The sequence below is a fragment of the Panthera pardus genome, unplaced genomic scaffold, assembly GCF_024362965.1.
Source record: "Panthera pardus isolate Hobbes unplaced genomic scaffold, ASM2436296v1 HiC_scaffold_7, whole genome shotgun sequence".
NCBI lineage: Eukaryota > Metazoa > Chordata > Mammalia > Carnivora > Felidae > Panthera > Panthera pardus.
Window position 1 is genome coordinate 30,853,222 of NW_026527002.1, and position 11,858 is coordinate 30,865,079.

Here is an 11,858-nt window from a genome sequence, read left to right on the forward strand (position 1 = left end):
TACCCTATGATCCAAGAATTGCACTACTAGGTATTTACCCAAAGGATACAAAAATGCAGATTTGAAGGGGCACATGCACACCCCAATGTTTATAGCAGCATTATCAATAATAGCCAAATTATGGAAAGAGCCCAAATGTCCATCACCTGATGAATATATAAAGAAGATGTGCTGTATATGTGTACAATGGAATGTTACTCAGCCATCAAAAGAATGAAATCTTGCCATTTGCAGTGCTGTGGATGGAACTAGAGTGCATTATGCTAAGTGAAACAAATCAGGGAAAGACAAATACCATATGATTTCTCTTATATGTGGAATTTAAGAAACAAAACAGATGAACATAGAGGAAGGGAAAAAAAGAGAGGGAAACAAGTCATAAGAGTTTCTTAACTATAGACAACAAACTGAAGGTTGATGGAAGGAGGTGGTTGGGTGATAGGTTAAATGGGTGGTAGGTATTAAGGAAGGTACTTGTGTTGAGCACTGGGTGTTAGATGCAAGTGATGAATCACTAAATTCTACTCCTGAAACCAAAATTACACTATATGTTAACTAACTAGAATTTCAATAAAAATTTGAAAACGAGAAAAAAATACACTGTGGTATATATGTACCATTCAATATTTTCAGCACCCACACAAAAATGGAACAACTGTAATTTGAGTGGGTGTCAAAAGCATTATGCTGACTGAAAATGACAATCTCAGGAATTCATATACCTAGGGAGAGGAGCACTCATTTATACAACATTCTTGAGATGGCAAAATTGTAGAGATTAGAAACACATTAGTGGTTGCTGGAGTTGTGATGGAGACACGTGATAGATGTGACTAAAGAGGTGTAGAATGAGGGAGATCTTGGTTGGGATGGAAGAGTTTGTTATCTCAGTTGTGGTAAGGATTACAAAAACTACATATGAGATAAATTCACATAGGACTACACACCCACCCACACACACACACACACACACACACACACACTAAACCAATATTAATTTCTTGTAAAACATTTTTGAGTATAATTGACATATATTACATCAGTTTTAAGTATACAACATAGTGATTGAGTATTTCCATACATTATACTGTGCTTATCACAAGTATATAGCCATCTGTAACCATACAACACTATTACAATACTATTGACTATATTCTCTATGCTGTGCCTTTTGTTCCCGTCACTTATCCATTCTATAACTTGGAAACCGGTATCTCCCTTTCGCCTTTACCCATTTTTCTCATCCCTTTATCCCCTCCCCTGTAGCAGCCATTAGTTCTCTGTTGTTATAGATCTGATTCTGCTTTTTGTTTATTTATTCATTTGTTTTTTAGGTGTAAATATAAATTAAATCATATGGTATTTGTCTTTCTCTATTTTGCTTAGCATAATACCCTCTAGATCCATCCATGTTGTCACAAATGGCAAGATCTCATCCTGTTTTGTGACTGCATAGTATTCTTCTGTGTGTGTGTGTGTGTGTGTGTGTGTGTGTGTGTGTGTGTCTACACATTACATTTTCTTTACCTTAGGCTGCTTCTATATCTTGGCAAATGTAAATAGTGGTACAGTAAACTTGAGGTACATGTATTTTTTTTCAAATAAATCTTTTCATTTTCTCTTACATTTAGGTCTTTAATGTATTTTGAGTTTGTATTTGTGTGTGGTGTTGAAAAGTGGTCCAGTTTCATTCTTTTGCATGGTGTCATCCAATGTTCCCGGTACCGTTTATTAGAGAGACTTTTTTCCTATTGTATATTCTTGCCTCCTTAGTCATAGATTAATTGACTATATGAGCATCAGTTTATTTCTGGGCTTTTTGCTCTGGTCCATTGACCTATGTTTGTTTTGGTGCTAGTACCATACTGTTTTGATTACTACTACAGCTTTGTAGGATATCTTGAAATCTGGAATTGTGATAGCTCAGCTTTTTTTTCTCAAGATTGCTTAGCTCTGCAGTGTCTTTTGTGGTTCCATGCAAATTTTAGGATTATTTGTTCTAGTTTTGTGAAAAAATGTTGTTGGTATTTTGATAGGGATTGCATTGAATCTGTAGATTATTTTAGGTAGTATGGACATTTTAACACTATTAACTTTTCCAATCCATGAGCATGGAATATCTTTCCATTTGTTTGTGTCATCTTCAGTTTAAAAGTCATCATCAGTGACAGTTTCATCAATGTTTATAGTTTTCAGAGTACTTTTACAGCACTGCACTGTAAAAAACTCACGTATAATTGGACCTTCACAGTTCAAAACTGTGTTTTTCAAGGATCAACCATATAATGAAAACATGCTTACAATTTTAGATAGTACTTTATAAAGTAATATTAACATTGAAAAAATGCAGTTTGTTTTTGGTTAGCAATGCTCATTAGAATTCTATATTTTTTGTTTGGGTTTTGGTATGATAATCAAATGAAACTCTTACAACAGTCACTGTTTAGTAGAATTAAAATACTATAGCAAGTGAAATGAGTTTCAGAAGAAAGGTATTTTTAAGTTCTCCCAGGAGAAAAGAAATCCTTCCAAATTTTGACTTGGATAATACTCTAATGGATTCTCACATAAAATTGAATATTTGGAATATTTCCAGTTATAATCTCTAATTCACTTAATGGAACATAAAATGTTTTATCCTTATTTTAGAGGTATGGTATGGACAGTGACTAGTTCCCTATTATACATACTTGCATCTTTCTCTCTCCACACTTATGATTTTGAAGGAATGAGACACTGTTATAGCCCAAGTCAATTCAATTTGCAGAATGTTTTTTGAATCTGTTATTGTACTACATCAGTAACATCAATATCATTTTGGAATGATACACATAAGAATTTTTTCCTTGTGTCATATCTATATATGAAATACATGATTATGAATATTTTATATAATATACAAGAAATAATGAAAAGTATGAAAAAGTTTTAGGACAATTCACTCCCCATCTAAGATTTATTTTTGCCTCAGAAATACTTCCTTGAGAGCTTTAACATGTTGCCTCACTTATGATTTAAGAATATAATATATATAAAATGTATTTTATATATATAAGAATATAATATATAATATATTTATAATAATAAAGTTTCGTTGAGAATGTTATGAGACTATTCCATGCTATCAGTTTCTGCCTAAGTTACTATTAAGAGGACACTAAATTTATTCTTTAAAGAGTATTATATAATCTTCTATTGTCACTAATGTCATCAATGATAAAGCAAAGATAAAATCCATTTTTAATTTTGTTTTAATGTTTATTCATTTTTGAGAGCCAAAGACAAAGCACGAGTGGGGGGAGGGGCAGAGAGAGAGGGACACAGAATCTGAAGCAGGCTCCAGGTTTTGAGCTGTCAGCATAAAGCCCAATGTGGGGCCCAAACTCATGAACCATGAGAGCATGACCTGAATCGAAGTCAGATGCTTAACCAACTGAGCCACCCAGGTGCCCCGATAAAATCCATTTTGAAGCAGAAATCTGATCATAGATTTTTTCCTGCATAAAACATCTTATCTTTATCTTTCTATTATTTTAATATAATATTCTCAATTCCAGGCCTTTCATGCTTTGGCTTCTACTGGCCCTTAGACATACTGGACTGCAGAAATGAAAAATTAGAAACCCCTAATGCAACCATTATTATGGAATTTTGATGGGAATTACAGTTGAAGAGAATTAGAAAGCAAAACAGAGAAAGTATATCAGACAAGAGATTTAAAAGTATTGCAAATAGTTGTAAGATTTCCCTTTCTTTGCCTTTCTCAAAGTAAGATGTATCTTTGTTTCTCCAGATGTCTGTAACTATAGAAATATCCTAAGGCATTTCAACCAATGTACTTTTCCCATATCCTTGGACCTAAAGAAGCTAGAATAACTCAGGTAAGACTATGGCTGCCATCGTTTAGCTATGAAGTGGATATTGTTTGGAATGTTTTCCTAAACAATATGTCTATTTAATTACTAACACAGACACTAACCAGGGAATACCCCTTGGAATCATATTTTTATATGTTAAAATTGAAATACTAAAAACTATTTTTATGTATACCGTTTTAACGAATGTTTTACAAAACAAGACGTATACAATGTATGATTAACTTCTATTAAAGTATGCCAGAGTCTAGGGGCGCCTGGGTGGCTCAGTTGGTTAAGCGTCCGACTTCGGCTCAGGTCATGATCTCATGGCTTGTGAGTTTGAGCACTGCATCAGTCTCTGTGCTGACAGCTCAGAGCCTGGAGCCTCTTCAGATTCTGTGTCTTTCTCTCTCTCTGCCCCTCTCCACTCACACTCTATCTCTCTCTGTCTCTCAAAAGTAAATGAACATTTAAAAAAATTTTAAATATGCCAGAGTCTAAAAATATTTAAAACAATTGTGGCTGCCAATATGAAATGATTAAATTAGGGCAAAAAAACCCGAAAAAAGTGGAGAGATGAGTAAAGAAAGCAAAAGGATGAGGAAGGAGTAGAAGGTACATTGATCTGCATGTAGCTGCTGCATGTACTTGTGATATTTTAGGTCCTAGGGAGATTTTCTAAAACCTGGCTCTGAGCTCCCTCATGTTTGCCTAATATAGTATTCCCTTATTTTTCTCAAGTTAATTTTAAATAAAATGTAGTATAACCAATTTTTTAACATAGCAAATTGATAAAACCGAAGGTCAACTTAGAGTAATTCAATATAATCCAATTTTTAAAATTAACCCAGGATTTGATAGTTTCTTCAACTCTCATAAAGTGATACTGCCTGAAATCATCTCATTAATATAAGTGTTATTATGCTATTTGAGCAAAACTATGGAGACAAGAGAAAGGATGAAGTAACCATGCAATGATGTGGATAACTTAAATATATGATTTATAGATTCAAATTCATTGCCTTAAAGTCACACCTCTCTCCATATATAACATTTGTTATCAACAAATAAAGCAGAAACTCATTGAATCTTAAATAGTGATAAATGTAATTGCTATTATACTGCTTGGCAATTAACTCTCAATATGTAAGCAGCTCATGGAGATGACAGCAATTATTAGTGTCACCAAACATAATTTCAGTTCCTCTGGCTTTAACTTAACTTGTTAGCTCCCTGTATCTGTAATCAGGTGAATGCTATTTTCTCTCACTAGAGGAATATTCTGAGAAAAAGTCAAAAGATAAATTTAGATTTCTAATAGGAATGGTCACCTAGCTCTAGTCTTTCTTGCCTTATAGCCTAAGAATTCTTGAACATTACCTAATAAATAGGTCATTACCTATGGAATCCTTTTTTAAACCTACTGTTCCTGACACTCCCTTGTTCTCTATTGCTCCCTATTTGAGGATGTGTAAATATAAAAATTTTTAAGAGAGTTACTGTTCAGTGTCCCATGTTTCCAATGTGTCCTTTGAAGTAGGATAAATATTCTAGTCATAGAATTATGGATAATTTGCCTGTGTGTTTTGGCAATATTGAGGGTTAGAGGTGGGATGGAGACCTTGTCACTGTAGGAAACACAGCATGTCTGCATAGTAAAAATGAATGAGAGTGGGAAGACTCAGATCGTTAATGGCTGATCAAATGAGGAAAAAGCAGGTTAGTATTTGATTCTAAATATGTTGCATCTGGATTGTGGTGAAAAATTGATGGAGAGGTACACATATTCATAAGTAAAGAGCAGGACAGAGTTTTGGCTTAACAAGATAGGAAAGTACACTAAGTTTCTGTTTGTTTGTTTGTTTTCAATTTCCATCATTCTGAAATAACATCTGCCCAAGTGTGATTAGTGGCTTTAAGGGAATTGAAATCTATCTGCTATACCCAGAATTCACATAAGTTTCAGTTAAATTTTAAAGTTTAACAAACCATCCAAATCATGTATTTAGCCTACAATTTGCAGACCAGTAATTTGGGGTGACATGGGCTGCTCTTTGAGCCTGGGCAAGTTGACTCATCAACTTGCAGTCAGCTGGTGATGGTTTATGAAGGATTTGGCTTGGATAATTATAGAACAGGGCCTCTCCACTTAGTCTCTAATCTTCCAGGAGGGTAACTCAGGCTTGTGTATGTATATGTATATGTATATGTATATGTATATGTATATGTATATGTATATGTATATGTGTATGTATATGTGTATAGTGGCAACATTTCAAGAGTAGCATGAGAAGACAAGCCCAGATGTACAACTACTTTTGAAGGTTCTGCTTTTGTCATGTTTGCTACTACATCATTAGTCAAAGCAAAGCATGAAACCAGCCTGAATTCAAAGGATGAGAGGAGATACTACTTTTTTGATGAGAAGAAATTCATTTGCTAGTATGGCTAGCAAAAGGAGGAAGTTTTATGGGCACTTTTGCAATCTATCAAAATATCATAGAGACCTCTGGTTAAACTTGGGTGAGCAATTAAATTTGACCTGTTCTCTTCCTCTAATGCTATGCATAAAACCAAAACTCCTTTATCATAAAGGTCAATCTTACATGAATATTACTTCAGGAGTACTGAGAGAGCAGATTAGCCATAGAAAATTTCCTCCATTTGCTTACTTCTTTGTCAAAAGTTAAATCATTTTGATCTATAATTAGATAAAATAATAAACATAAAATAGGAATAAAGGAGGAGGGAGAATCAATTATTGTTGATATATCCCTCAAAAATAATTAACATTTTTTAGGGAAGTTACAAGCAAAATTGTAATACTTTGGCAAACTCCTTAGAACCATCAAGAAAATAACTTGCAAGAACATTATAAAGGCAGTTTCCCAGACAGATTTCCCATTCAGTAGAGGAACATAAAAAAGGGGGGAAAAGATACCTACCCTTACAAGACAGAACAAATTCCTTTGAACTGTGCACTTGTTTTATTAGAAATGTTAACCTAACTGTGCATCTAAGCAAATAAATTGCCTACTTTTCCTCTTGCACTCATAGTCCCAGGACACCTAGGCAAAGTTTTGTTGTTGTTATTGTTGTTTTTACACCAACTTCAAAAATGTTCTTGTTCTGGGGCGCCTGGGTGGCTCAGTCGGTTAAGCGGCCGACTTCGGCTCAGGTCATGATCTCACGGTCTGTGAGTTCGAGCCCCGCGTCGGGCTCTGTGCTGACGGCTCAGAGCCTGGAGCCTGTTTCGGATTCTGTGTCTCCCTCTCTCTGACCCTCCCCTGTTCGTGCTCTGTCTCTCCCTGTCTCAAAGATAAATAAAAATGTTAAAATAAAAAAAAATAAAAAAAAAAATGGCCTTGTTCTAAGCCAGTTCTACAAGTCAGAAATCTTATATACAAAGCAGAAATTGGAGGTAGTTCCAAAGCTGGAATATCACCAATATATTATAAGTATATTGTATCTTTTAATTCCAAAATAATCTTCCAACTAGGCGAGAGGAAAAGAGAGTGAACACATGTAACCTGACTATTGGCAATAGATTTAAACACTTCTGATGATTGAAAGGAATGCATTACTCATTCCAAGAAATGTTTGCTTATGTTTTTAATTCTGTTAACTACAGACGGCCCATATGAACCAAACTTTGGCAAATCGGCTGAGGCAGAGAGTGACTCATAAATATCCACTTCTATGACTTTGTTTTCTCTAGATATAATCCTTTATTTCACTGGATTTGATGAAAATTTGTTTAGACATTTTTAGACAACTTTCCCTTAGACAGAATTTTGGGAGAAAGATCTGAGTATTTTTCTACTCAAGGGGAATTTTTTTTTTCTGAGAAAAAATTACTCTTGAAGAATAAATAAAAGACCCTATAAGTCATTTACATCTTATTGATAGTTACTCTAAGTTGCTTTATTTCTTGAACCTATGTCTCTGGAGGCTGGCTGGGTTAACTGTGTTTCTACTCATTTGAAATAACTATCATTAAAGTAAAATGTCTAATCTCAGAACCAAATGATAAGCCAACTACACAATGTACATGGCATCATGGCTGACATCATTTCTGGTGCAATGGGAAATGCTAAGGCAGTGAGGAGCCAAAAATCCTCAGAAGATGCCTACCAGACTGACTGATCCTGTCCCTTACCATGCTCAGTATAAGTGTGTATGAGATGCCAATATAAACACCAGCTCTAGTGCTATTCTGTATCTTTTCAAATCTCATTTAGACAAGTGTCTTCAGGGTTTTGTTAAATAAGTATTTCCCAAAGTATAAGACAGTACACTGATATTATTGGACATTAAATGGAAAATAAGTTTACTGTTGTCATATTTTTGGAGCGTAGCAGGATTCTCACTCAGAGAGACAGGACACTAAGGCTTTTCTGTCCAGGAAGCAACTTGATTCATCGTGCCGGGCATGGGCTCAGCGGGTTCATACCTGAAAAATTGAGCATCGAGCACAGCAGGATGTAGTCTGTTATGCAATTTCTACTCCTTTGTCTCCCATATATGATGACATATAGTCTGATTGGACACAGTCCAAGTTAGAGTCATGTCAGAGCTATATATACATATATAGGAGTTGATTGGGCCATGTGGCCTTCTTTTGTCTGCGGAAGCCTCCACTACATTCCTTAGGGAAGGGCTCTACCACATTACCCCCTTAATGCTCTGACCTCAACCCCCCCACCCCCGCTTCCTTTGGGTCAAAGAGCTTCATCTTGATTTAGAGGTTTATATTTCCATAACATCACATGTGTGGCCATTTTCCTTTCGACCATTGCCTCAAGGAGGCTGGAGACAGACCGTATAACCAGGGGAGCTAGGCAAGGTAGGATTAAGCAAGCCCCCCAAATCAAGAGAATAATACCTGTGAGGTTTTGAATCCCCTGAGAATTACAACCATCCTCCAAATAACTCTCCAGGGTCCCAACATTTCCAGGTCCGGACTGGGACACCAGCAACCTTTCTCATTCAATCTGTGATCTCCTGTATGACTTTTCCCTCATCATCCATCTGTAGGCAGCATTTGCTCAGGTTAAACTTTCCACAGACTCCTTCCTCTGGAGCAAGCAAATAATCTAAAGCTAAGCAATTTTGATAGATAGCATTGTGCATTTTGTTTTGCTGCTTGGCTAGTAAGTTAAGAGCTCTGTCAGTTTCATTGGTTATAACTGTTTGCAGCCTGATTATCCAGTTTTGTATGTAAATGGGAGTGCTATAGCCCCAGGACCCATCCTCTGCCCAGGTGGCAGGGTCATAATATTGGATTATACACTCAGGAGGCCATTCATCATCTTTCCAATTGCCAATTTGTGGAGCACATCGTTTCCTTTGAGATATTATCCTTTGGTTCATTTTGCCCTCACGTGGAGGGTGGCTCTGAACTTCTAGCCATTCCTCGCTTGGGAAGTATTGTGGGTTAAACAGTATATTGATTCTCTCATTGGGAGATAGAATAAGTGGTATTATTGGTCCCCAGGATCTTTTCCTGGCATGAGAAGTGGGTATGGTACAGTAAGTTCCAAGCGATTCCCTGGCCTGACCTGGTTATGCAAACGCATGGGTCACATGATGGAGAATCAAGGTCTACAGAAGGGGTCCAGATTATAAGCAGCCAATACGAACAAAGCACCCTATCCACGAAAGGAAAGTGAGTGCTAACGGAAACCTCTCACCACGCTTCCAGCTGGCTGGGGCAGCCTCTGCCAATCCTATGGTGAAAAGTGGAGCAAGAATCACAATAATAGCAAGGAATACGTGGTGACAGAGTGCATCACAGTAAGGAAACAGATATAGAAAATAAGGACAGTCTCTTTGTTCCACCAGATTGTTTATTCCTCAAGCTTCTGCTGTGCATAGATTAGTCAGTTTCCTGAGTGACTAAAGCAGGGCTACAGTCTCCTAGAGCCTCTGGAGTTGCAGATTTCTTCTTTCATATGGTCAGCTTACATAACATTGATGGATCAGGAATGCACTCCCAGTTTCAAGATGCCAGCCTCGCTCTGCTGTGATGAATTCAGGGACCCACTTCAGCTACCTTTACTTCAGTAGGGGTGCACAAAATGAGAGAGGGAGACACAGAACCTGAAGCAGGCTCCAGGCTCTGAGCTGTCAGCACAGAACCGATGCTGGGCTTGAACCCACAAACTGTGAGATCATGACCTGAACTGAAGTTGGACGCTTAACCGACTGAGCCACCCAGGTGCCCCAGAGTCTGTGTATATATTAACATGTAATCTTGGCACCAGTTGGAGGGCAGGGTTAGCACAATGAGCTCTGCCTTCTGTGCCGAAGTCCCCTTTGGCAGGGGTTTGGCCTCAATGACAGAAGTAAGGGTCACCACAGAGTACCCTGCAAGCATTCTCCCTCTTTCACAAAACTGCTACTGTTGGTGAAATACTCAGCATCAGGGTCCTTGAGGGGCTGGTCCCTCAAATCTGTTCCACTGGAGAACACCTCATCCATGACTTCACTGCAGTCATGATCTGGTTGACCTGGACCGACAGGCAGTAGGGTTGCAGGGTTTAGGGTCCACACTACTTCTAGATGAATATGCAGGTTTTCACATAGCATCCCCTGATATGTGATCCCGGTCAGGGCTTGATACTGAACCCACCAATGCTAAGAGGTGCCTGAAATATCTCTGAGAGGAGAATGGCTGGAAGCGGAAGCCGGGCACCGCTATAGGCTGGTTCAAGACCTGTGCCTTGTCCCCTGTACTCCATTAATGTCAATACTGAATGTGGCACTTGGACTGTCAGTTCTTGTCCCATAGTTAACTTGTTGTAGTTAACTCTCAGATACTAAGAGGGCCATGGCTACAAGTGCCCAAAGGCAGGGTGGTCAGCCTTGGGCCACAGAGTCAAGCTACTTGAAGAGATATGCTACCAGGGTATGCCATGACCCCCACATCTGGGTGAGGACTCCCATCTTGATGCCAGTACATTTATGAATGTACAAGAAGGGCTTGGACATGTCTGGGAGCCCCAGACCAGGCACGTTGGTGAGGGCCCTTCAAAGGCCCTTTGTTGTACTTGCTCCCGTAATACAGGTTCCCACTCTCCCTACTTTGTGGCCTCATAAAGGGGTTTTGCCGAGACTGAGAAGTTAGGTATCCAGATTCTACAGAAACCTGCAGCTCCGAGAAACTCCTGAACCTGATGTTGGGTCAGTGGGACCGGAATCCAACAAACGTCCTGTTTTCTCTCCCAGCCAAGTTGGCACAGCCCCTGGGAGAGGAGAAAGCTAAGGTACTTGACTTTCTTTTTCCAATTTGGGCCTTTTTCCTTGAGACCTTATAGCCACTTTCCCATAGGAGGGTAAGGAGCTGCTGGGTTCTTTCCATGCAATCTTCCCAAGACATTCCAGCCAGCAGTAAATCATCTATGTACTGAAGGGCACAGCCATGTTGATCTGCTGGGAAGTCTCTTAGGTCTGAGGCTACTGCAGTGTTGAAAATAGTTGGGGAGTTTGTAAACCCCTGAGGCAAACAGGTCCAAGTCAAAATGGCCCTTGTCACCATTTTCAGGATTCTCCCACTGGAAGGCGAAGATCAGTTGACTCTGGGAGGCTAGGTGGATGCAGAAAAAGGCATCCTTGAGGACTAAGCATGGAAAAAAGGCAGCTTTGGCAGAGATAAGACCAAAGAGAGTGTATGAGTTTGAGACCACTGGGTGCAGGGTGACAGTGGCCTGGTTTACTGTGCACAGGTCTTGAACCAGCCTATAGCAGTGCCCGGCTTCTGCTTCCAGCCATTCTCCTCTCAGAGATATTTCGGGCACCTCTTAGCATTGGTGGGTTCAGTATCAAGCCCTGACCAGGATCAGACCCCCGAGGAAGTCTGACGCTGCCCTAAGCTGTATGAGGTCACCACAGAACAGTGAATCAGGACTGAACATTCACTTCAGCCCATTGGTCAGGTTGGAAGCTTTCTGCTGTCTCATTCACACACAGTCACACAGCGACTCTAACCCACTGCCCAAT

The 11,858-nt window shown here is 38.7% G+C and overlaps 1 protein-coding gene across 1 annotated transcript in view; it reads right to left on the bottom strand.

Annotated features, from left to right (window-relative positions):
- The window catches only part of LOC128775279 (uncharacterized), a 32,377-nt gene extending 21,729 nt beyond the window's left edge, over positions 1 to 10,648 (bottom strand). Inside the window, exons 1-2 of the mRNA XM_053896157.1 lie at positions 10,492 to 10,648; positions 10,226 to 10,369 (exon numbers count right to left, since the gene is read on the bottom strand). Coding sequence (XP_053752132.1) covers positions 10,226 to 10,369; positions 10,492 to 10,648 — 301 coding nt within the window. The remainder of the gene's footprint in view (positions 1 to 10,225; positions 10,370 to 10,491) is intronic.
- Between the last annotated feature and the right edge of the window lie 1,210 nt (positions 10,649 to 11,858).